Below are 27170 nucleotides of genomic sequence, written 5' to 3'. Positions count from 1 at the left end.
GGGTCAGTCAGTTAGTTAAAAAAAAGCTAGCGAGAGAACTTCTTCCTGTAACTTCTTCATTTTTAAGTATTTCTTTCGTATAACCGCCATTCTTGTATTGGAAATGGAGATTCGTACTAACCCCTTCAGGTTTGACGTTCCACCATTTATTTGTGCAGCTAGCCTCGCTGTATCAGCGATGGGGACAGCGGTTTTCTTTTATAGGTGGCGGAAAGAAACGGCGGAGATCGGGACTCAGACGGAGTGGGAGACCGTGGAGGTTGGGAGCCAGGCTGGATGGGAAACGGCAGAGCAGGGAACCCAGTCGGTTTGTGTGACAGCCGAGGCTGAGACTCAGTCCGTTTGGGAGACGGCTGAGGCCGGGACCCAAGCGGAGTGGGAAACGGTCGAGGCTGGAACTCAGGCTTACTGGGAAACCAGCGAGGCCGGGACTCAGGCGACGTGGGAATCTGCGGAGGCCGATACTCAAGCGGGTTGGACTGACGGTAATGAGCGTAGCTTCCTGACATTTCCGTGGCAGCTGCTTAAAATGCCCATTCAGGGTATTAGGCATTGTTCTATACGATTATGAAGGTGGGCGTGTGTTCATCTGTCTATGCAATTTGAGTCTTAACTAAAGGTTTTATTATTTTCTTTCAGTGTTCTTCCTTGCGATGAGGATGGCATCCCACATGGTGAGCTCTCATAACTAGTTGGGATGTAGTTGTTTGTTAGGACATTGCACCATTGTTTGAATACAGACTCAGAGAGTATGCAATGTATGTGCCTATAATTGACCTCTGTGCTGCAGGGCCTTCTGGATGCTGAGCATGGACCAGAGCTGCTGTTTGGGGTATTTAGGGCATTTTAAAGTCATCAGTATGGGTCTCTCCTGTGCTATTGGTGACTTTCACTCACCTCTGCTTTCAGCCTTTTCAATGAAAAGATGTTTTTAAGATCTGCCATCTTATACATGTCTGAATGTTGTGTTGTGGAATTGCAGACTCAGGAAGTCCAGAACACACGGCAGACGGTGGGGTTCGAGCACGCTGAGTGGTTCTCCTGCGGTCCGAGGGTGAGCAAGCAAGCGAGCAAGGAAGACATTTTGGCACCATTTTAGACCAGGGTTTACCATCTGTGTGGCTTTTTAACAAGCCTGTCTGCTTTTGTTAATCTAATCACTGGTATGTTTGTTTTTGAAGTGGGTGGAGGTGAAGATGTCTTGCACAGAGAGGCTGGATGATTCCCTGAAGAGGCAGTGGTTTGTCCTGACCAACATTTTCCAAATCGAGACCCCAGAGGTATTCTAATTAGCAAAGACCCGGTTTTAAAAATCTGTCATTCATGTCTCTGATTCCTGAATAGTTAACAGATTTGCCTTTTTTCTAGGGAGGCCGTTTGCAGTACGCTTCGGTGAAGTGCGTCACTTACATTGAGGTATGGAAACTTATTTTAGCTGGAGAGGTGTTTCCGTGATTTTGGATCTTCTCCTTTCTTTCACACATCATTTATGAGTGAGCATGCTGACTGTAATTCAGTTGACCAACATATTGTGTTGTTTTCTCTATCTAGCGTAACTGTGGTGAGATCATCCATGTGTCATCTCACAAGGAGACGGAAGCCACGTTTTATTTGGAGATGGCTGGAGTCGTGGTACGTTTTTTACGGTCACATGAACTATTTACTAAATCAGCTTCTTTATCAAGCTCATATTGCAAATGTTAATAACATTTCCTCATATTTTATCATGAACCGCTTTCATAGATGGTCGATACGTCCACGACCTTCAAGGGAATGACCATCGCTGCAGATGGAACGGTGTCGACCACGGAGAGGACTCACACTGTCAGGGTCCCAGCTCCTACCTTCCCTTTTCCTCAGCCTGGCTTCTCTCCTGATGCTCCTGGTCCTGGTGCTGCTGGTCCTGGTGCTGCTGGGCCTGTTGTTCCCAGACTGGAATTTGCTCCTGGTCCTGGTGCTGCTGGGTTTGATGCCCCTGGTCCTGATGCTGCTGGTCCTGATGCTTTCCCAGGTCCTGATGCTGCTGGTCCTGATGCTGCCTCCTCTGCTGCCGCTCCGAGCTCTGCTCAGGTAATATGGACCTCTTGAACCTCACTGTTGTCCTTCTCCATGACTTCATCCTGCAGAGTTTGCCCGTGCTAAACTATTACTGCCAGTGATTCCATCCTGTTATTCTGATGTGTTTGTGGATGTTTGCTTTGGCAGGGATCAGGAGACAGTAACCTTCTGCCTGAAGCCACGCAGGTTCCCTACCTCTAGTAAGTCTGGTGTTTGTGAATTTGGGTTAACAGGGCAGAGGCCACAAATGAGGTTGTATGTTTTAACAGAATGAGAACATTAAGGTGTTCCATCTATTAGTGACAAATCTGAACCACAAGGTGAAATTTGACACTAGCATCAATGTGACAGAAGACATTCTGTTTTTACAGCCACCTCTTCCTGTCCACGGGTCTGGAGGACTTTGCTCTGAGACTTCATGGCCTGAGAGAAGCGTTTGCTGTGAGTGTCTAAAATCCTGATAATCAAAGTGATGACCTGAGAGGGAGATTGATATGTTCATCAAAAATCAATTTTCTGCTTTGATCAGGTTTTGCTCACCAAGGAACAGAGTGCCAATTTCATCAGCGTCGCCGGGAAGATGATCTTGCGCAACCTGGCCACTCTAAACGGAAAGGTAGCATTATTAGGGTGTATTTAGTCTCACGGGACCAGATGTTCTTTGCCATTCAAGACTGAAGTCATTCAAATTGGGGACTGGAAGCACACCAGAAGTGTATACCAGAAGTGTATACCAGGCAAGACCAGGGTTCACTGAACAGATGTCCTCTCTTCTCTCCTCTTTCTTCCAGGATGCTGCTGTGTTCCAGCAGAAGTTTGACCGGCTGCTGGCCTTCCTCCAGTCTCACACCATTGAGACGGAGCTGCTGGAGGTTGGGGTATGTCAGGTTGCTGTACTCATCGGCTCATAATGGTCACGCCTAAGCTGATGTCTTGTGGTATTTATTAATTGATTTATTTTGTTTATAGATTCACAGTGTCAACTTGTTGGACGTGGTCTTTGAAATGGTGTTCTTCGGAAAGCTTGAAGGGGCTCGTCCCTGTCTGGTCCCTGTACGTTCTTTTAATATTAGAGTTCGTTACCCATATATTTACCAAGCAGCTCTGCCTAATTAACACCACTCTCTGTCCTCTCTCCTGTAGCGGGCACAGGGTGGGTTCCTGGATCATCTGGTGACAGTGGTCCATTCCTTCCTGCCCTCTGAGGTTTAGCCTCACCAGGCGGTGAGATGCTGGGAGCTGCTGCGGGTAATTAGCCTCTTTAGACCACCTAAGACCACCTCCTGGATATGTATTTCTCTGGAGTGTGTTTGATTAAATGTGTTTTCTTCATTCCACTGATTTGATCCCAGGCTGACGTGCTGGTCTTCCTGGTGGACATCTTCTCCCTGGACCTGAGCGTGTACAGCCGACCACAGGACCTCTCAGATGTGCTCTTCAGCTGCCTGGAGCAGCGCGTGGACCAGCTGCTGAGCACGATGCCTGCTCCCTGATATCCTTTTTTTTTTTTACAGAATATAAAGATTTTAACTTAATATATATATAAGTGAATATTATCTGCTATTTTTATCTCCAAAGAGCTTCTTCTCTCTCTCTCTCTTTCTCTCTCCCTCTCTCTCTCTCTCTCTGTCTGCAGCTGGTTTCTGTTGCCCACCCCCAATAGTAGGATCATGAAAACTTGAAACTTGAAGGCATCGTACGCCCCTGCCGACTTTGGAAGCCTAAAGCATTGAGAAGTTGACATTTGGACCTAAAGCAAACGCCAGTTTGGATATGAAGGACCCAAATTATGGAGATTTTTTTCATCTTATTCTGAATTTAAGACACTTTAAAACACTTGCACATATCTGTCACTGGAAGTTACTCAGAAACCTTCCCATTAATTTGGATGGGATTTCTTCAATATGGAATCCCGTTTTTCATCCCATTACACATTTTTTGAGTTTTTTTTGGAATAGTAAAATATTTTTGTATTTTGCACAGACCTGTGAAGTTTCTGTCTCTTTTTTTCAAACACATTTTAATAATGAAACCTAGAAAAGACAGTTTACAGTGTGTGACTGTAACTGTTGGTGCTTTTCTATAACATGTCACTTTGCAATTATGAATCCATTATTATGAATCCGTAAAGAATGATGATGTAATACTAATTTAATGCTATTTAATGTTTGTGAATGTGAGTGCACTTTGTCATTTGGTCCTCCTTTGTTGTGACCCTGTTCAATATTTTGTAAAATAAAATTAAGATTAGATAAAATGTTGTTTTGTCTAATCATTCACTAGTTTGACTAGCGTTGGTCTTGACACTGAATAAGGTAAGGTAGGCTACAATGCCAACTTCGCCCAAAATTGTCTCAGTGGTAAATGCTACTGTGCAACTGGTGAAAATTACTCTTATTCACAGATGAGGTAACGTTCCCTACAGCTAGCCTAGCTAACGGTATGTCTTAAATTGAGACCGTTATTATCTGGTAAAATAAGCAAGCTGGTGCTGTTGTCAACATCGAGATTATCTATTTTTTATTGTTTGAATAGGATTTTCAACACCTGACAATACACTGTAGAGCATATTGTAATGCAACGTTGAATGGATGAATAGCTTACATAAGGGTACCCAGCACTTTTCAAACCACACTCAAGCTTATGGTTATTGTCCCCACCACTTCTAAAAACAAACTGACGCCCTTGCCTAACTGAACTGTACCTCATTGTCTCTGTTATGTGTCTTGTTTGCTTGTTATTTGTCTGTCTATGTCCTTGCTAAGTCTGTGTGAATCCTCTGTGTATCTCAAACTGTAGTCCTCCTTTTGACCTCTGGATTGTTTGAATTGTTTGCCTGGTACTGCTCTGCTATAGTCTGGGAAGTCCCGCCCCACTTCTTCCGGCCAAATTGATTTTGCCTCTGCAGTGGGTCTGGCCAACTTCGGATAGCTGTTCATTTCAAGATTTCCAGAATCCTTGGAGCCAATCACAAACTGGCTTTTGGCTACCTGGCGCGCCATTGGCGGATTTAAACTTACCACGGCCACGTTACAAAATCTACTGCACGGAGAGTTTTTAAACATTGGACATGGTGGCCGCCAAAGCACCGCAAAACTTCGATAAGGCAAGTTTTCTTTGAAAACAGAACAGAAACTTGCCCTGGAACAATTCATACAGAAAAAATATGTGTTTGCTTTATTACCGATCGTTGTATCGTTGTATAGTATTGTTGGTCTGATTAATTAAAGGCGTGTCCAATTACGTGAGTGAAGTGGATCGCTAATGAGTAGTTGGCCAGACTAACTGAGCAAATGGAATGCAGTGAAGGGGCAGGGAATTCCCAGACATGCTCTGCTAGGTAACGGTAACCTCTTTTGGATTTTCCCTTCCCGTTTTGTTTCCTGGTTAATAGACGGATTCAGATTTTTTGGGATATGGACTGGACTTGCTTTGCCTACTTTTAGCATTTATCCCTATTTAGGTATTTTGTTTTGTTTTTGCCTAGTTTTTTTATGTTAAATGATTGTGTTTTTAGATTGATATAAAGCCAATTGAACTTCTAGTTATCATGCCCTGCACCTGAGCCACCTCCAGTCTCTGATAGCTTAGTGGAAAACTGTCGTCATCACCGTGACAAACTCAGAGTATGACAGACAGAGTGCTGTGCCTTCTTTATTTATACTCAGGAATCCCTGAAGATGTGAATAAGCAAAAATAGATGCAAATGAGTGCATTATAATATGACTTTTGTGTACTACACTGAAAGAGCTGTTTAAATGAGGAGCTGAATTAAAAGTGGGCCGTGCCTATAAGGAATTTTAAATTCGCAATATGTGGCTTTTTAGACAAAGGCTGAGGGTCTGGCATACTTTGCTTTGACTTATGCAAAATTATTCTGAGAACAGGAAGAAAAAAATCTTAAGGAAATTGAATGGCTTCAGGAATTGGCGCAGGCTACAGATGAATACAACATCAGGTGGGTGTCTGGTAGGAGAATTAATTTGGGGTCACTCATGTTTTCATCTTCAGGGGATCGAAGGCTACAAATACTTGCTCCAGATAGAAATGTGGCAAATATCTATCAGATTGAGAGCAAACATTGAAAACATTTCATGCATAATTGATTATTGAACATCACACCTACACAATAAATAAATAAAAGACAATGTAGAAGAAGAATTGTAAATTCAGAACGCTGTCTTTCTACATGGATCAAAAAGGAGCCATTTGTACATTCTATCATTCAATTCTTATCTTCCTATCAAAAGAGGTCTTTAATGGGATCATGGGGTCTACACAAATGGTGTGAATATTTGATTAAATTGTTAAATATAATATGTATATTATATAATAATAATGCTAATTTGTGCCTGCTTCAATTCATTTTAATGTAAAACAAAAACGATGTCTTCATTTCAAAATGAAGAAGGAAGTCAAGGCTTAATACCCACTGATCTCTTGCTTTCTCTTTTTCTCCCTCCCTCCTTTTTTTACAGGACCTTGTATGTCCTGTAACGGATTGCAACGTCTCTGTTTGGTACTATGCCAGACATATTGTCCCAAAGGTCACAAGGCAATGAGCCCTGTCGCAGCAGATCTCCCCCAGAGCCTCCATGATCCATTACTCCTCTCAGCCAGCCTGCCTGCACTCTGCTCCTCGCCTCGCCCAATGACCACAGGCCCCTGGCCTATATGGCCACACCTGAAGCCCTCTCTGGAGGTTCGCACTGACAAGCCTGGAGGAAAAAAAGGTTTAGTCTCAGTGGTCATGTTCCGCCCCCAACAAACGTACTTTAATGTTGATTACTTTGCGGTGGTCAAACGTAACCTCAAGAAGAGCGATACCTAGCCATCAGACAGCAGCTATTAGGGACTAAAATATTTTCTCATTGAAAATGATGCCAGACTCGCCATTCTATTAAAGCAGTTCTAAGCGGAACAATAGTTGCTTGTTTATGCAAACACAGTCCTATGATTAACTCAGTGTGATCTGATCTCAATGAAGTATGCTGAGAAGCCCCTCACTCATAACAACAAAAGGCTGGCCCAAGCCCGTGCAGAACATGCACTCCATATTTGGTGAGGCCTTCCATTTCAAATTCGTGCCTCTCAACACAGCATACAAACTGTTGCTTAGGAACTATATTATTGCCTTTGAATATAAATGAAGCATAAACATATATTAGCAAATAGCTCAATCATGACTAAGTGATACCGAAAAAAAGAAAGCCTTTCTCTCTTTCCTGTTCAACCTTCCAATGGCCCCTATAGGGAGCTATGACAGCTAGTATAAATGAGATAACCCTGGGCTTGTACTGAGCATTAGCCACATGCTCCGCCGTGGCTGCCAGCCAAGGCAGAGGGTGAACTCAGGGGTAGAGGGGCCTCAGACCACAGGCTGATCAAAATTTAATCAGGCCCCACTCCACCGTAGTGATACCGTACACCGCCCAGGCAGCCAACTCAGCCCCGACCTCCCCTCTCACTGTGGGGCGTAGTGACTGGAAAGGTGCTAAACAGTCACCCTTCTTCCAGGTCCCTTTTGTGCAGGGATGTCTTTGGCACGACGACGGCTTATCTTCTTCAGCCAGTGTCATTACCTAAGTACAAGATCGATACGGTTTGCCTTGCCCCACGCATCACCGGCTCTGTTAATGAATTTCGCCCCTGTGGTATATGCGAGGAATACAAAGAGGAACAGCAATAGACACAAAACGTTTTTCTTTTTTTCTTTGCCTCTGCTCAGTGTGGGCTGCACAATTCAGAGATGTTAAATGAGTAGGCTACGCACGCGGCTTTTCTGAAAGGTGCTCTCTGTGAGGCAAATGGGAAGCAGTGGAAAACAGAATGTGGCGTGATGCAGTCGAGTGATATAATATTTGATAGTGTCTTGCCAGCTCTGCAGAGCTGAGACAAGATCAGGGTCTGATAATCCCCAAAAAATACACGGATTCTCAAATATCACAATGGAAACTAGGCTTGACTGCAGTGGCAACGCTTCCCATTGCTCCTCCTCCTCCTCCTCCTCCTCCACCTCTCTCCCTTCCTCACTCTCTCCCTTCATCACTCTCTCCCTTCCCCACTCTCTCCCTTCATCCCTCTCTCCCTTCATCCCTCTCTCCCTTCATCCCTCTCTCCCTTCCTCACTCTCTCCCTTCATCCCTCTCTCCCTTCATCCCTCTCTCCCTTCATCACTCTCTCTCTTCCTCACTCTCTCCCTTCCTCACTCTCTCCCTTCATCCCTCTCTCCCTTCATCACTCTCTCTCTTCCTCACTCTCTCTCTTCATCCCTCTCTCCCTTCCTCACTCTCTCCCTTCCTCACTCTCTCCCTTCCTCACTCTCTCCCTTCATCACTCTCTCTCTTCCTCACTCTCTTTCTTCATCACTCTCTCTCTTCATCTCTCTCTCTTCATCACTCTCTCTTCATCACTCTCTCCCTTCCTCACTCTCTCCCTTCCTCACTCTCTCTCTTCATCACTCTCTCTCTTCATCCCTCTCTCCCTTCCTCACTCTCTCCCTTCCTCACTCTCTCTCTTCATCACTCCCTCTCTCTTCATCCCTCTCTCCCTTCCTCACTCTCTCCCTTCATCACTCTCTCTCTTCCTCACTCTCTCCCTTCATCCCTCTCTCCCTTCCTCACTCTCTCCCTTCATCACTCTCTTTCTTCATCCCTCTCTCCCTTCATCCCTCTCTCCCTTCCTCACTCTCTCCCTTCCTCACTCTCTCCCTTCCTCACTCTCTCTCTTCATCACTTTCTCCCTTCATCCCTCTCTCCCTTCCTCACTCTCTCCCTTCCTCACTCTCTCCCTTCATCCCTCTCTCTCTTCCTCACTCTCTCTCTTCATCACTCTCTCCCTTCATCACTCTCTCTCTTCATCACTCCCTCTCTCCCTTCATCACTCTCTCTCTTCATCCCTCTCTCTCTTCATCCCTCTCTCTCTTCATCCATCTCTCTCTTCATCACTCTCTCCCTTCCTCACTCTCTCCCTTCATCCCTCTCTCCCTTCCTCACTCTCTCCCTTCCTCACTCTCTCCCTTCATCACTCTCTCTCTTCATCACTCTCTCTCTTCCTCACTCTCTCTCTTCATCCCTCTCTCCCTTCCTCACTCTCTCTCTTCATCCCTCTCTCCCTTCATCCCTCTCTCTCTTCCTCACTCTCTCTCTTCATCACTCTCTCCCTTCATCACTCTCTCTCTTCATCACTCTCTCTCTTCATCACTCTCTCTCTTCCTCACTCTCTCTCTTCATCCCTCTCTCCCTTCATCACTCTCTCTCTTCATCACTCTCTCTCTTCCTCATTCTCTCCCTTCATCACTCTCTCTCTTCCTCATTCTCTCTCTTCATCACTCTCTCTCTTCATCACTCTCTCCCTTCCTCACTCTCTCTCTTCATCACTCTCTCTCTTCCTCACTCTCTCTCTTCCTCACTCTCTCTCTTCATCACTCTCTCTCTTCATCACTCTCTCTCCCTTCCTCATTCTCTCCCTTCATCACTCTCTCTCTTCATCACTCTCTCCCTTCATCCCTCTCTCCCTTCATCACTCTCTCCCTTCCTCACTCTCTCTCTTCATCCCTCTCTCTCTTCATCACTCTCTCTCTTCATCACTCTCTCTCTTCATCACTCTCTCTCTTCATCACTCTCTCCCTTCATCCCTCTCTCCCTTCATCACTCTCTCCCTTCCTCACTCTCTCCCTTCATCCCTCTCTCCCTTCCTCCCTCTCTCTCTTCATCACTCTCTCTCTTCCTCACTCTCTCCCTTCATCACTCTCTCGCTCTCTTCCTCACTCTCTCCCTTCCTCACTCTCTCCCTTCCTCACTCTCTCTCTTCATCACTTTCTCCCTTCATCCCTCTCTCCCTTCCTCACTCTCTCCCTTCCTCACTCTCTCCCTTCATCCCTCTCTCCCTTCCTCCCTCTCTCCCTTCCTCACTCTCTCCCTTCCTCACTCTCTCTCTTCATCACACTCTCTCCCTTCCTCCCTCTCTCTCTTCATCACTCTCTCCCTTCATCACTCTCTCCCTTCATCCCTCTCTCCCTTCCTCACTCTCTCTCTTCATCACTCTCTCCCTTCATCACTCTCTCTCTTCCTCATTCTCTCCCTTCATCACTCTCTCTCTTCATCACTCTCTCTCTTCATCACTCTCTCCCTTCCTCACTCTCTCTCTTCATCACTCCCTCTCTCTCTTCATCACTCTCTCCCTTCATCCCTCTCTCCCTTCATCACTCTCTCTCTTCATCACTCTCTCTCTTCCTCACTCTCTCTCTTCCTCACTCTCTCTCTTCATCACTCTCTCCCTTCATCCCTCTCTCCCTTCATCACTCTCTCTCTTCATCACTCTCTCTCTTCATCACTCTCTCTCTTCCTCACTCTCTCTCTTCCTCACTCTCTCTCTTCATCACTCTCTCTCTTCATCACTCTCTCTCTCTCTTCATCACTCTCTCTCTTCATCACTCTCTCTCTTCCTCATTCTCTCCCTTCATCACTCTCTCCCTTCATCACTCTCTCTCTTCATCCCTCTCTCTCTTCATCACTCCCTCCCTTCATCCCTCTCTCTCTTCATCACTCTCTCCCTTCCTCACTCTCTCCCTTCATCACTCTCTCTCTTCATCACTCTCTCTCTTCATCACTCTCTCTCTTCATCACTCTCTCTCTTCATCACTCTCTCTCTTCATCACTCTCTCTCTCCCTTCATCACTATCTCTCTTCATCACTCTCTCTCTCTCTTCATCACTCTCTCTCTTCCTCACTCTCTCCCTTCATCACTCTCTCCCTTCCTCCCTCTCTCGTACGGCTGCTCTCTAAATGGGGCTCTTGGGAACAGCGGGGCAGAATGCTAGGCATGCATCAGCACAAGACAGTCCAATGGATTTCAGAAATGTAGCAGAACTGCTGAGGCCATTACATAATGCTCCCACAGAAAAAACATGGCTGCCCTCTTCATCCCATCCACTGAATGTAGGAAACCCTATGGCTTTGACAACACAACACTGTGTACACCAACGCACTTTATCAAGCATCTGCAAAACAGTGCAATCCATCATGAGATGTGAGATGTTTAGAAGCCCAGGATATTCAGAGATGAATTTGGGCTCTCTGAACAACTCCTACCACATCTATGTCATCTATCAGCAACCTATATTTCGAGTGTGGCTCATAAAATAACCTCTGTTGGATAAATATGTTCCTGGGACTTTAATATGAGATCACACCCAGTGGCCACTGAAACCCCATGCCAAGCCACTGAAATAACTGCTGGATGATGATTTCAATAATCAGTGGTCAGGACATCCTTCATTTCACACATACACACAGTTCCCATCCTTCATCCACAATGATTTCTCTCAAACAAACAGTGGAATAAGTCATTTATGTCATCATGCTCTGATGAACACCAGCAGGGGACATCACAGAGCAAGGCCAATCACCTTCATAATGCCACACACACTACCTCAGATAGAACCTATGCTAACAGACCAGTGGTTTCACAACACAATTCTATAAACACAAATCCAACCTTCTATATTCACCATGCTAAGCAGGGCATGTGGAACAGGATCCGCACAGGATCTATGATAAACATCTGATTTCATACACATGGACACAGCACAGGGTTTCCTAATAGGCATGCAGGATACAGGGTACAGTCGTAGCCTCCCCATACATTTGTAGTCTTCTAAGCCCTTATGTATGTGTGAAAGACATCTTACCTTATGCCTGCACTTGAGGACCACCCCATAGGCCCCTGTGAGGATAAAAAAACGGGGAATAAAACAGACTGTGTTAATTTTCACGTTGCCTCATGCTGTCCGAACCCAGCCGTGCCAAGGGTAATAATGCCATCAGGCAGGCCTGGCAGCACTGGGCAGCTAATTCCCCCAAGGAAATGAGCCAGCGGGTATTGCCAAGGGTAACTGGAGGGGCTGGTGCCCTGAACACACATCCAAAATGAATCTATGCATAGTATAGGTGCTGAGCAAATGGGAAAAGGTCACATGAGTTATACTAAGTTGGATTTAGAAAGATGGGAAAAATACTTTGAGTTTCTTTATTTTCAGTAATGCTATATGCTTCTCACCTGGCCCAAACTCATCAACACTTTTGGTGCATACTGTAACATTTTGACTCACAAGCATCAGAAACAGCTGTAGCCTCTAACTCTGAGTTGCAAAGAAAATTAACACTGTTTGGAGAGTCTGTGCCTTTGGTCGTTCTACATTGTCGTGGTCAATTATAAGGAATAATGCACTGGATTTCACACATGTTTAGTGGTTTTAAGATATATACAAAGAAAGCCTATCAAAAGAGGTATAACATCAATTTAGCAAATGATCAGGTAAGTGAATCATTCAAAGAAAACTGATGGTATGTACAAAAGGTGTAAACCCCTGTGGAAGTGCTGTGATAATTTAACAACGCAGGTTATAAAACTCTAGTTCTGCTTTCCAATACAGCCTTTACAGGATGTAGACGGCGGCTTGAGTCCACCGCTGTCTGCTGCTCTTTACACTTCATCCATATTTCAGAAGGATTGAGTGCATCGCTACGCTGAGAAGTTGACTCTCAGGCTCTCAAGTTAGAGTTTCAAGTATTCCCCATCGCCCTCCTTATTTCTGCACCACTAACCGTATATTACGTATGCCCTACAACTGCCCACAATTCCCATAATCACTTGAGCTAAACTACTTGTAGTGCTGTGGTGAAGAATTTTGTATGTGGCCGTGAAACGAGGTCAAATGAACGATGACTTCAATGCTCTTACAGAATGGTGAATGGCACTATGGTGAAAGCAACTGGCAAATACCCAAGTCAGGCATGTGTACAGAACTCTGAGATCCAGGTCTAATCGCTGATTTTGCTAACATAGCATTGAGGTAAGAACAAGATAGGGAGGATACATTATAAATTAGAAGACTCTAGAGCAGTATGCCTTCATCTGGTTTTTGAAACCTAATAACCATGTTTTAACATGGTCTCCTCCATGTTAATGTAACAGCGGTGAGGAGTGATACGTCAGGCTCTCTGCTTTGGTGCTGTGGGAGGAAGCTCTTCAGCTGTTCAGGTGCATTAACTGGGAGACAGAAATGCATGAAGTCTGGTCCTATCAACACTTAGAGCATCACAGCTTCTATTCCCACCTCAGGCTGCACTGAAACTCTTGTCCTCTTGAGACAAGGCAGCTTTTTCATTTAAAATGCATACAAATGAAAAACAACATAAAGTCAATAATTACTTTTGTAATACAACCAAACAACAAGAGGGAACCAGCAGATATTAAGTGGGTGAACACTCAAAATGTTGGATTCCTAAATACTGTATCTACATAAAACCAGAAACATGTCCTTTCCAAGTGTATGCTGCTGCTTAATCCTCATAATGACAGCAAAAATAAAATGCTGCAAAAACATTTTGGGAGTACTGCAATGTAGTTGCCTATGCCAGATTTAGCTGGCAAAAGGCCCTAAGAACCATTTTGACAATTACAAGCCCCCCCATCAGGCGCGAAGTAGAACATCTCCAGGATTTGGTGAATCCTACACCAGTTTTCACCTTAAACACTCCTACAGAGGCAGTGTTCTGAAAACCAGAGCAGAGATATTAATGGCTGTTCAAACTTGGCCTATGGGATGAGCAATACACACTGATTGTAACGTAAAGAGAAAAGCATCACTCTGTCAATTTCTGCTGTGTCATTTCTTTCCATGAAAAACAACACTACCAACACACAATGAATAACATTTATAGCATCCGGCAGATGCTAATTGACATCACTGCAATGTGGTAAAAGATAGAAACTTAAGTGAAGCCATGCCTTGGTGCTCCTTTCTCCCTATGGAAGTACGTGCAAGACAAAATGTCTCCAGGAAAAAAAAACCCAATGGTTTCACTCTCATCAGGAATCACAAGACACTTTAATCTGCCTTGTGAAAAAAAATGTAAAAATAGCTTTGACAGACCCCGAGAAAAAACTAAGGAATCTTGAAAGTCAGCCATATTGACAGACACTCACTCACATTTAGCCCGATCTTTGGCAAGGTCTGCATTTGCTCTAAAGGCTTTCAAGCCTTACAAATCTGCAACTCACCTTCTCCGACTATCCCAAGGACCTCAAATTTATTCATCACATAACCGGTGTCAGGAATCTTCATGTAGTCAAAAGGTGGCTGGAATTAGGTTGGTTGGTACCAGGGCTTAGAGACAGCAGTCCTGGCTAGCACAGAGAGTGAGGTCTCCTGTCGTGATGTCTGGGGCATCCATACTTGGCCATAGCTTGTGTCCCAGTTTCACTCCCTCCAATTCTCACATTGAATTCTACACACACATACAAACACTCACACTATACACACAGACACACACACTCACACTCACTCACTCACACTCACACACGCACTCACCCGTGCATGTGACCAAACAAACTCAATCGCACATATGTTCACCTGAAAAAAAACAGAAGCACAAGATGTTAAGTCACTAAGAGAGGGTTAGTCAAAGTGCGTCTAAATAAAAACTCCCAGCATTCAACTCTCAATCGTCCAGGGAGTGTCACACTGAGTGCATTTAGTTATGTGTGCGAACACCCACGCTTTTCACACAGATTAATTATACATGAACCAGTGACATTTGACATGCTTACTATGTGGCTCCTTAGCCTATTAAACACCTCATACCCTTCCACATGGCACAGACCAAGTTAATACAGAGCCTTCTGATGAGTAATTATGGGATGGAACACATCAATCAACATTTATGATAATCCTCATAAACTCATCGATAATTCTGTTAGTCTGATCTGGGGTAAAATGACACAGCATTGATTAAGATGATGTTGAGGTCATAAAAACACAGATATACCGACGTATGGAATACATTATATCTATACAGCAGACATGAAGTCAATCAAGGCCTAAAAACTCTCCAATTGCACATTGGTCTATAAGCAAAGCATTAAACAAAGAAAATGATGTGGTCCGAGTTAACACGTGAAAGTAGGTGAGATGTCAGCCTGCTAGTTTTGTTCATGAGATTGCATGAACTTGTCGTGTCAATATCATCTCAAAAACAACGCAAATAGTCCTAGCTTGTCTTAAAATAGGAATCACACAGTTGTCACAGACTGTGATAAGTGCCTACAGCAACTGTCAGGTAAAATGTTGAGTGCAATGCTGTCAAAGATTACGTCATTTTTGTTGACATGGAGCACCTGGAGGATAGAATATTGGCACTCATATGTCAAATTTTGCATTTTGCAAGGATTTTTATTATTTTTATTCCAGATAAGACGCATAAGAACCTTTCTACCTCTAGCTGTACCTAATTGCGTAATTGACTTAACCTGATTAGGATAATATTATCAGAATGTTATCTATGCATTAAATTGAGCGCTCCCCAAAACTTTGCGATTCTACTGTCTAAAGAAGAATTGAGTGAAAGGACAGACTCGGTAGAAACGGTGAATACACGACACGTATGTACGAATTGCATGCATTTGGAGCTACAAAAAGCGGAGAAGAAAAAGCAAATCGTGTTGCAACTGCCGCCTCCACCTTCCATGCTGCATGGCCATACCCTTCTCCTGATGGGTTCGTCTACTACGGTCAATTCTCACGTTCCCCAAATAAGTGTCTGACTATGTCGCTCCAGGGAACAGCTTTAACAACAGCTCTGCTCTTAAGCGACACTTTAGTATTTTAGACGCACGGACTCAAATGCGTGGTTCTGTATATCTGATGAAGGCGCGCTCGTGCGTCTGTGCGCGCTTGCGTTTGGTGAATAGATCCGTAGGTGGATCAAAGTTCTTCTGATATCTAGAACGCGGTAACGCAAATCATATTGTCTATGGTGAAAAAACGCGTACATTAATAGAAATCTTAGCAATTGTCCCGAAAAAAAGCTTCTGTCGGGTAGTTTTGGGCATATGTGGCAGTTTTCTGCATAGGAACAGGTCTAAAAGCATCACAGCATTATGAAGGCATTTATGATCCTCACCCACACTCACCACATTAAGCGCAGGGTTGCTGAATTCATGTTACATACCATATAGATTTACATATAGCAAAATAAAAATGACATGCAATATATCAAATAATTCATGAATCTTGTGATCATGATCGCAGACGGCAAAGTCAATACAGTGGCTCAGGCAATTCTTAATATAGCAGATTTGGCAAGGCTGACCGCAAAGGATCCATGCTCCCGAGAAATATATAGACTACTAAAACAACAGTCGACACGACGTTATTCCAAAGCTATTCATTTAAGTTCACGATTTACTCACTGAGCCTCGGGTCTTGAGATTGATACTTTGGAGCCACTCGCATCACTCGGTGACGATGTTTTCATTCCACCTGCAGTGCTGACCATTAAGCAACAGAGATCTGTACCATTCGCCTCCATTGACAACCTACCACTAGTATTGGCAACATCCTGCACCTTTAAGATTGACGTTAAGTTGACCAATGAAAGTCAAATGGAAACCCAAGCCCGCACGTCTCTGTTGCTTTCAGCCAATCATGATAGAGCCTCCCCAAAAGTGGTCCAAAGAGGCTGGGCTTCGCAGACTCTTAAGATATGCAATGTATCAATTCTCCATCTAGTGTCAACGACCTTCGTTATTGGGATATTGATATCGCTCACATAGCATTTTACTCGTCAATTCATATGAATAACAATTAACGTCAGTGCCTATAAGTGCCTATAAGTGCCTATAAGTGCCTAAACCTTAACCTAAAGAGCACAACTGTCACAAAAAATGTTAATGTGAACTTATTCATTCTAATAACAACCATTAGAACACAGCCAACTTGGTGGTTAAAATATGTGCCTATCCTTTAACTCATAAATTCGGAAGATAAAATAACTTTTCAAGCACAATCATACATGGTAAAAAAGAAATATAAGGTAAAATAAAATATCGCTATTTTTGAGGCCATTCAATTATTTTCCAACAGTGAAGGTATGTTATTAACTCATTTCAACTATCTTCCAAGTTTACGTGGATTTAAGTTAAAATTGCAAGAGAGGACATACCATTAGTTGTTGGGGATGGCATTCCCAGGGATGACTGTAACTCCAATGGTGTGCTGCCACCTACAGCATGTAAGCACTTCATTTCAGTTCATGTGGACATTGTGTTTTTTAGAGTATTGTTTGTGGAGCACCTGGCACAGACCTATAGCAAAGGTGTTCCAGAATTAAGAAAAACGGGCAGCTTACCATCATGTAGTCGTTGCATTTTTGTAGGCTATTAATTAGTACTAGAAAGTAGCTCCAAATGTGAACCGTTTAACAGTGATTAGGTCTAAATGTATGTATCTAAACAAATTAAAAAATATATATCCATCAGATCACTGATATGTGGGCCTACCATTCAAGCAGCGTATGGACCTTCAAGTTCACTTATGGTGAGACTATTTACACATGACCTTGCTAAATCGAATGCCCCCCCCCCCCCCCCCCCCCCCCCAGTTGTTATTCTTATATTCTCATAATTCGTTTTTTACTCAAACATGTATATTACTTTTGTCGTGAGTACGGCTATTTAGTCAAGTCAAGTAAAGTCACATTTATTTATAAAGCACATTTAAAGAACAACTCACGCTGACCAAAGTACAATTAAATCACAATAAAATATCAAAACAAATAGAAAAACAGAAACAAAACTATTAGATTAAAAAAAAAAAATCTAATAGAAAAACGCGTTAATTTAAACAATGTAATCTTTACTGCAATAACGTCCATCATATTGATGGGCTACAATACCTTTTCATTTTAGTCGCTGAGATTTTATTTGATAGTAACAGAGCCTACCAAGTCCAGTACTGTAAGTGGCAGGCCTGGTTACGGTTGAATTTCTTAAATCTTAAAGAAGAGTTTTAGTCCTGTGATACAGCTGCCAAGTTAGCTGCTGTTTGACATGCGCGGTTGAGCCCAAAAATGGCGGCTCAATTCTGAAGGAAAGTACTGACCCTCGTCAATTTCTGTAAGGAAACGGTAAGGAAACATGCTTTCCATGTTTGAGTAGCTTACATGTGCAATACAAACTTATTCTGTGCATAGCTTGTTCACATGGAAACATTTTCCTTAAACAATGGCCACTTATTCATTTTCTGTGATCTCACTTTGACTCGCGGTGTTTTCGTGGGCTATTCCTGAAACTGTGCAGCACTGAGCTCGAGCGAAATTGAATTATGTGCAAACTGTTGCGAAAATGTTGCATGATTTATTCTTGCGCCAAACTGCACATAGGCTACAGTAAAGCGGACGATGAGCCCACGTGCTGACATAGTGATAGAACGGGTCAAATGTTTCCAATCATAACCTTTGATAATAAGCCAACCTCTTAGGTCTGCCAGGCTAACGTGCTCGTGAACATTTCCTAAACATAAGTCCTAGTAATCTCCGTCCTTTGCAAAACTGCGCTTTTATCATTTGTTTTGTCAACGTGTCAAATGCCCTGTATTGATAAACAAACTAACCTCTCTAAAGCATCTAAGCGCAAACCTTAGTCTGTAGCATGTAATTTCTCACTGCAATGACCCCTTGTAACTCCAAGAAACCTTGTAAAGCCTACAAAAATGCAGTTGGTGATTCGGCTAACATTTCTAACATTGAAAGATTTTGTGTAATGTCACATTCCTCTATTACAATAACAAACATAGGTTGTAGATATGGGTGATATGTTCGCTTACGGACACGCCTCCCTCCGTACTGCAGCTTCAATGGGTAACATTGTACCAGCGTGTTACGTAATACAAAGTAACATAATGCTGCAAGACAGCGTAATGTATCCTATCCTATTAGATAGTTTCTTAGCTACTCAAAAATGAATTCTCAAATAGGGCTCATGGCTGTTTTCGCTATTTGAAAAATAAAAGCAATTTTAATTGGGGAAGTCTTCTGTCGTCGCTCAGGTGCAATTCTCTGTCAACTAGAGTCTAGACCAGGGGTGGGCAATTAATTTCCCCTAGGGGCCACATCAGATAGTGGGAATGTTGTGGAGGGCCGGACCAATAGGCTGAACTCAATTTAGAATGAAAAATTAGCATGTTTTTGCAGTATTAAAGGTGTGCCCAGATGACCAATACACATGGCACACACACACACATGAGAGGAAGCTTGCAATGCAATAGTATAAGTAAACAAATTATTAGTAATATCAATTTTTATCGCTTAACGTTTGATTCATAATTTACCATTGACCTCTGAGGGCCGCTCAGGGACAGCCAAGGGGCCACAAATGGCCCTGGGGCCGCACTTTGCCCACCCCTGGTCTAGACCATAGCAAAATTCGTGGGCTGGTCACTCTACCTTTGTTCAGCTTGGTTTACAATAACCTTTCTCTGCATCGCGTAACAACACTGGCTCACACACCCATGTCTCTCTTAGCGCTGAAGATTTGTGTTTTTCTGATGTCTAATGCTCTCCCACTCAAGGCTCCTACATCCAGTTCCCACTCTCAACAAATAATGTATCTTCCCTCCACAAGGTTTTCACTGATAATGAATGTTTAGTAAAACTGCACTGGGTGTAAGTTGAAAAAAGCACTTTTAAATTCATGACTACAAAATCAGTTGTGTGTAGATTGCAATTTTCTCTGTCACGTTCTGTCACCAAAGTCTTTTGCCCACTTTAGACAGTGATCCTACAGAGAGCATTCAAACGTTAATAAATCACTTCTTCAGAATGAAAGAGTGTAGCCCTCCAGCGATTCCATTATTCTGCAATTAATACAATGACTTGCCTTCAACATGGTCTTTCTTAGGCGGCTGCACCTTTTAGTCTGAATTCTAAGGAATCAGAGTTCCACGGGTCAAATAAGCCATGACAGCTGTGAATTCTCATTCGCTGAGAATATGGTCAGGTACCTATTCTAGTGCGTGATTTTAACATGGTTGCCTCCTTAAGTGCTTTGGGGAGATTGATGTCTGCGGGGCACGCTGTGTACATGTGTTAACTACAAAAAAGCATGCTCAATTAAATGAGATGCTCTGTTGATCCCTATCTCCATTCATCGCCCCTGGTGGCTTACACAGATCCCTGCATTTGATCCTCTAATATGGTTGCCACTTCCTCAGAAGTCGTAAAGTATGATCCGTAAGTGCTTCCTGTCTGACGATGGGGGTGGGGGAGACATTCTGACATTGGTGAGCTGAGGGTGGAGAGATGGGAGGGGGGGGGGGGGGGGGGGGGGGGGGGTGGGGGGGGCGGGGCGGTGTAGCACTCCTCCAAAATGTACACATCATCTGTTAATGAGCGGCGGTGGAATCCTTTTCATGTGCTCTCACCAGACTCCCCCAGATGCACGCGGCTTAATGGCCTTTTTACGGTGGCCCGGAATCTTTATGACCGGCCGCTCAATGGGATTCCCAGCCAAAGACAGAAGGGTGGGAGGGGAGATGGGGGGCAGGAGATGGCGCGGGGGAAGGTTGAGGTTGGGCTACAGAAGTCCGCACAGTGCACAACCTGAAACCCCTCAGGACCACAGAGGCTGGCTGAGCACTGGAGACAGGCTGATCTTCCCTTGTTCAAGGAGTGTATGTGTTTTTCTGGAAACTTCTCTTATGTGAGTCTCGCATCACCTCGTCTTCCATCTAGTGGAATAGTTTTCATCGGCAGTGTAATACTTATTTTTGTCTTGAAAGGATATGGCTGTGAGTGGCTTGGACTTTTTTCACATGTTATAAGTATCTTGACATTTGTTATTAACTGGATCTAATATATATGGTTTTTAAGTAAGGTAAGACTTGTATTTAACTCAAGGATAATCCCTGAGTTATATTGGTTATTTAAACTTTGTGAAGTGCAAAGTCAGCGATTGTCTGTGGTTCTTAATGGTTGTTTTGTCATCTATCACACTGTAATCATATGGGCTTATTTAGCAGTCAGTTTTACTCTGTATCAGGTTATAGTAAACTTTTATTTGCATTTGTTGTGTTTTGACTTGCCGTTAAGGGTGTGAAAACAAGGTGGTGGTCACTGAACTGGTCCTGAGTCTAGTTTAGTCTGGTCACTTGATTTATGGCCTATTGCTGTTAAGCCCTTGAGGACCCTTGCTTCAGTAACAGAGAAGAAGACTCGTTTGTATCCAGAGGAAATGACATTTACTGCTTGAATAGACCTCATATCCATGTTGTGTATACACCAGACAGATGAACTTGAGAGTTTGAACATTTGCATGATGTTTTTTTTTCTTCACTGGAATTGTTATGTAGCATGAAACTAGCCTCAATTCCTTTTTGCTGAGGTGACTTTTAAACCAGTTTAACATGTGTGTTGTTAGTTCAGTGAGCCATCTTATGTCAATTTGAGTCCATAAGTCTGGTGGAGAAATGGAGAGGCCTTATGCGTTCCCTCTGAAGCTGGTTGGAATCAGGCCACAGCTTTGGATAACACAGTCCATCAGTCCCATCGGGAGCCATCTTAATTCCACGCTCTAAAAGAACATCATGATGGATAACAAAAGAACCGTTCCATGCTCTCGCCGTCTGCATGTGTGTCAGCTGTAGTCAATTTTCTGAGCGGCCTGCCTGTTGACTGGTGGGAGATGGAAGAGGAGACTTTGATCCCTGGCAGTGGCGTGGTCTAGGGGAAGAGTAAGTTACTGCAGTTGTGGAAATGCACTTTAAAGTGTGCGGCTTTGATGCCAACCCCTCACCCCAGCCTCCCCTACATAAGAAAAAGGATCCATGATGAATACTCAGTGGGGCCTTGTCCCAGACTTGTTTTTAGAAAGTAGATTGTGTGGAAGGAGATCATTTCTTTCTTCTCTCCAGGGGATTTTTGGCGATTGTCAAGTTCATGAAGTGTCCTCCCATATGTTGTGTGGATTTATGCCCCCTCTGTCCTTGAACCATTGAGTCACTTTAAGCAGAGATAACCGTCTTGCTGTTCCATTCTGTACCATCCCCGAAGGAAATTAATCTTGAGTGTTTTAATGAAGGGTTAGCTGAAGGAAATTAAGACTGTCTAGATGGACTTCCATTTTACATTCGTTGCTTATCTCTGTGTGGGAGTCACCGTTGTTGGTGGGGTATATCAACACATTTTCTGGGGCGTTGGCAGTTAGCTCTGTCTCTATGACTCTCTCTAGATGGGGAGATATCATGGAAATAGCTTTTTTTTAGCCACCTGCATGTTCACCATTTTTTATCTCTTTCTTTCTTTCTTTCTTTCTTTCTTTCTTTCTGTAGCAGGATGCGTGCGGATCTGTAGAGGAGCGCTGAGCTGTCAGCTGTTAGGTTCACCTCCTCTCCTCCCCACTCACCAGTGGTCACCATGGGCCGAACTCCCCAGAGAGGTGACCAGTTAATCACTTTCTATATTAAAAACCTGGTTAACTCGCAGTTAAACCACTAATTGCAAATGGATTTGAAGCCTTGGGGTATGCACTTACCACCCTTATTAAAGTTTATCTGGCTAGCTAGCTTGTGCAATGTACTGGGGTCATCGATATTAAATCAATCCATGTTAGGTTCCTCTATTGACATCTCAAATTTGCCTCATACATTTGTGTGTATTGTGTCTTTGTCAATTTTGATTTAATGTCTTTAATAGAGGGTGGATGTATAGAGGTATTAGAAAATAACTGTTTTACACACTACTATATATTCTACTATTGGTATTCAGCACTGTTATCATTGATGATCATGATTCTGTGAGTACCTCTTTAACAAGTTACTTTTGGATAATACAAATCTGCTACAGATATCATTATGTATTTATTTGATATATATATACAGTACTGTGCAAAAGTTTTAGGCACGTGTGAAAAAATGCTATGAACTAAGAATGCTTTGAAAAATGTAAACAATAAATGTTTATTTTGTATCCATTTACATGGTAAGACTGAGCACAGCAACAAGACACAACGTAGTTATACTGCATCAGCAGGGTCTCTCCCAGACAAAGATTTCAAAGCAGACAGGGGTTTCAAAATGTGCAGTTCCAGCTCTTTTGAAGAAGACGTTGAGGATCGTAGACGCAGTGTTCAGCCAAGGAAACTTAATGCAGCTGATGAAAAACACATCAAGCTTATTTACCTTCGAAATCGGAAGATTTCAAGCAGTGGCATCAGCTCAGAACTGGCAGAAACCAGTGGTACCCAGGTACAGACATTTACTGTCCGGGGAAGTCTGGCCAGAAGTGGTCTTCATGGAAGAGTTGCAGCCAAAAAGCTCTACCCCGACAAGGAAACATGGCCAAGTGACTGAACTAAGCACGTAAACATAGAAACTAGGGTGCAGAAACATGGCAGAAGGTGCTCTGGACTGATGAGTCAAAATTAGAAATATTTGGCTGTAGAAGAAGGCAGTTTGTTCGCTGGAGGCTGGAGAGAGGTACAATAATGAGAGTCTGCAGGCAACAGTGAAGCATGGTAGAGGTTCCTTTCCAGTTTGGGGCTGCATTTCTGCAAGTGGAGTTGGAGATTTGGTCAGGATGAATGGTGTCCTCAATGCTGAGAAATACAGGCAGATACTAATCCATCATGCAATACCATCAGGGAGGCGTATGATTGGCACCAAATGTATTCTGCAGCAGGAACATAACCCCAAACATAAAGCCAATGTCATTAACAACTATCTTCAGCTTAAAGAAGAACAGAAAGTCCTGCAAGTGATGGTATGACCCCCACAGAGCCCTAATCTCTACATCATCGAGTCTGTCTGGGTTTACATGAAGAGACAGAAGAATTTTAGGAAGCCTACATCCACAGAAGATCTGTGGTTAGTTCTCTAAGATGTTTGGAACAATTTACCAGCCGTGTTCCTTCAAAAACTGCGCAAGTGTATCTGGAAGAATTGATGCTATTTTGAAGGCAAAGGGTGGTCACACCAAATATTGATTTAATTTAGAATTTTCTTCTGTTCCTTCACTGCATTTTGTTAATTTATGAAGAATTGATGAAAATAAACTGTTAACACTTCCATTTTTGAAAGCATTCTTAGTTTACAGCATTTTTTCACACCTGCCTAAAACTTTTGCACAGTACTGTATATATTTTGTATTATTATAATTATATTATATAAGTTATATCATATATACAACAAACCTGTGTTGCATTATGTTTATGTGTGCAGATTGCTTGGATTTGGCCTTACATTGCGCAGCATGTTTGTATTCCAATATATGAAACACGCTTAGACATGTTTAGAAATTAAACAAGCTAAATATAGTCAGTGGTCTCGCCCATATTTCACTTGTATTCTGCCACCAGTACCATTTTTCTGGTATTTACATAATTGGAAAGACTCCAAATATAGACCCAAACTAGTAGGTGTGATCTCATTCTTGTATATTGTGTTGTGGTTATGTAATAAATATGAAGCTAGGCTAATAATGCTAATGCTTTGTTTTGCAGACCAAAAAGACTATAAGAAAGAGAAAAGTGGTAAGAGTGAAATCGCCTACGACTCCTCTCAGACTAACCCTGATGGTAGGCCCCCGTTTCTGGGATCTGCTTGGACCTTGTCCTACGTCACACCATTTTTTTCAGTTCAGTTGATAGAAAACATTTATCATACTGAACACATCTATATGCCATGCCATGTCAAATTAACTTTTTTTTTTCATTTTCCAACCTCAATTTTTGTATTTTTTTATTATTTATTTATTTATTTTTCTAGTGGGAGATTAATCAATACCATGGAGAAATCACACATAGTACATTTATTTATTAAGTTATTACCAGGGTGTGTTGTTTGTGCGCCACTTATAAATGTTGTATACCTATCATTTATCTTAGGGGGACAGGTATGTTCTTTGTCTACAAGGTTGTTGTCAGACACACACACACACACACACACACACACACACACACACACACACACAAAAGTGTCTCTAACTTAATAGATAATTCCCCCCTATGGCTCTAATATTTGGGATTTCTCAATCACATTGATTCATCTTCCCTCACGTCTCTGTGATTAGGCATGGACACCTTGAGTATTGTGCTGATTTTATGTGGATAATGTCAGGGAAACATTTGAGCAAAGAACCCCAGTAGCCTAGTTTGAAAGGTGTGTCTTAAGTAAAGGGCAAACTCCTACTGTGAAAGCAGTAATTCCATGACAAATGGTTCGCTGCAATGCCAAAAAGGAACAATGCAAGGTAGTCAGAAAGGTACTGCAGGTCGGGGCCGGTAACGAGGTGTGCTTTGCATTTGTCTGACATTACAGTCTGGGTAGAACACTTCACTTACCAAACAATGAAATTGCAAGTCCAGACAAGTCCTCATCAGATCTGTATATATAATATATAAGGAATGAAAGGTGTAATCTTTCTGACTGCTTATCACAACTCATCACTGTATCCCTCACTATAATGCTATTCTCATACTCCCATCCTCATTACTCTTACTGTTTACCTAACTATAATGCTCATATTCCAAACCTCATTACTCTTAATCTTACTATATCCCTCACTAAAATGCTATTCTCATACTCCCAACCTCATTACTCTCACTCTTACTGTATTACTCACTATAATGCTATTCTCATACTCCCATCCTCATTACTCTCAGTGTATACCTAACTATATTGCTCATATTCCCAACCTCATTACTCTTAATTTACTGTATCCCTCACTATAATGCTATTCTCATACTCCCAACCTCATTACTCTCACTCTTATTGTATTACTCACTATAATGCTATTCTCATACTCCCATCCTCATGACTCTTACTCTGATTTTATGTCTGGCTAATATCTCACCGCTATGAAGACAGGATAGTATTTCATTACATTATTATAGTATTATTCAGTACAGATTCCTTGAAAACTATTTCATGATGAAAACTATTTCATGACCCTCAGATTGCTCCTTTGTAGGGCAAGTCCACTTACATTCCTCTTGTCTTTGGTTCTTCTCCACACTGGAAGCATTGCAGTGCTGCACACACAGCACACACAGCACACACAGCACACACAGCACACACAGCACACACAGCACACACAGTGTACACAGCACACACAGCACACACAGCACACACAGCACACACAGCACACACAGCACACACAGCACACGGTACACACAGCACACACAGCACACACAGCACACACAGTATACACAGCACACGGTACACACAGCACACACAGCACACACAGTATACACAGCACACACAGCACACACAGTATACACAGCACACACAGCACACACAGCACACGGTACACACAGCACACACAGCACACAGCACACACAGCACACACAGCACACACAGCACACACAGCACACACAGCACACGGTACACACGGCACACGGTACACACAGCACACACAGCACACACAGCACACAGCACACACAGCACACACAGCACACACAGTATACACAGCACACACAGTATACACCGCACACACAGCACACGGTACACACAGCACACACAGCACACGGTACACACGGCACACGGTACACACAGCACACACAGCACACACAGCACACAGCACACACAGCACACACAGCACACACAGTATACACAGCACACACAGTATACACAGCATACACAGCACAAACAGCACACACAGCACACGGTACACACAGCACACCCAGCACACGGTACACACAGCACACACAGCACACACAGCACACACAGCACACGGTACACACAGCACACAGCACACAGCACACACACAGGACACACAGCACACCCAGCACACGGTACACACAGCACACACAGCACACGGTACACACAGCACACAGCACACAGCACACACACAGGACACACAGCACACCCAGCACACGGTACACACAGCACACACAGCACACGGTACACACAGCACACACAGCACACACAGCACACACAGCACACACACAGCACACAGCACACACACGGTACACACAGCACACCCAGCACATGGTACACACAGCACAGTCAATCCAGCTGCTTTCATCTCTCCACTCTGCCTTCTCAGAGCCGTTCACATGGGAAGTTTACCTCAAGGAGACGTCATCAGTGGCTGCATCTCCAAACTGCTTCAGACAGGTATTTACCAGTGGGCACGAATGGATGCACAGTATGTGGCTTAGCATGTCCAGTTTACTGCTTACATGGCTAAAATCCCACTGTTTATAAAATATATGTATTTTGGGTTAAGTGATTCTTTAAAGACACGCTTACTTAGCCTTTTTCATGGGCATTC

General features: G+C 43.2%; 2 protein-coding genes across 2 annotated transcripts in view; one reads left to right on the top strand and one right to left on the bottom strand.

Annotated features, from left to right (window-relative positions):
• cdkl5 (cyclin dependent kinase like 5) overlaps positions 1 to 14191 on the bottom strand; it is a gene marked incomplete at its 3' end in the record, with an annotated part of 47360 nt that extends 33169 nt beyond the window's left edge. Inside the window, exons 1-2 of the mRNA XM_080834380.1 lie at positions 14125 to 14191; positions 11750 to 11784 (exon numbers count right to left, since the gene is read on the bottom strand). Of these exons, the coding sequence (XP_080690506.1) occupies positions 11750 to 11784; positions 14125 to 14188 (99 nt within the window). The 5' untranslated portion in view covers positions 14189 to 14191. The remainder of the gene's footprint in view (positions 1 to 11749; positions 11785 to 14124) is intronic.
• A 5700-nt stretch (positions 14192 to 19891) lies between these two features.
• scml2 (Scm polycomb group protein like 2) overlaps positions 19892 to 27170 on the top strand; it is a gene marked incomplete at both ends in the record, with an annotated part of 41060 nt that continues 33781 nt past the window's right edge. Inside the window, 3 exon segments of the mRNA XM_080834568.1 lie at positions 19892 to 19899; positions 24299 to 24471; positions 26943 to 27013. Coding sequence (XP_080690694.1) covers positions 19892 to 19899; positions 24299 to 24471; positions 26943 to 27013 — 252 coding nt within the window.

This window comes from Sprattus sprattus (genome assembly GCF_963457725.1).
Source record: "Sprattus sprattus genome assembly, chromosome: 3".
In the NCBI taxonomy this organism is placed as follows: domain Eukaryota; kingdom Metazoa; phylum Chordata; class Actinopteri; order Clupeiformes; family Clupeidae; genus Sprattus; species Sprattus sprattus.
This window is presented reverse-complemented; position numbering and strand designations above follow the sequence as displayed.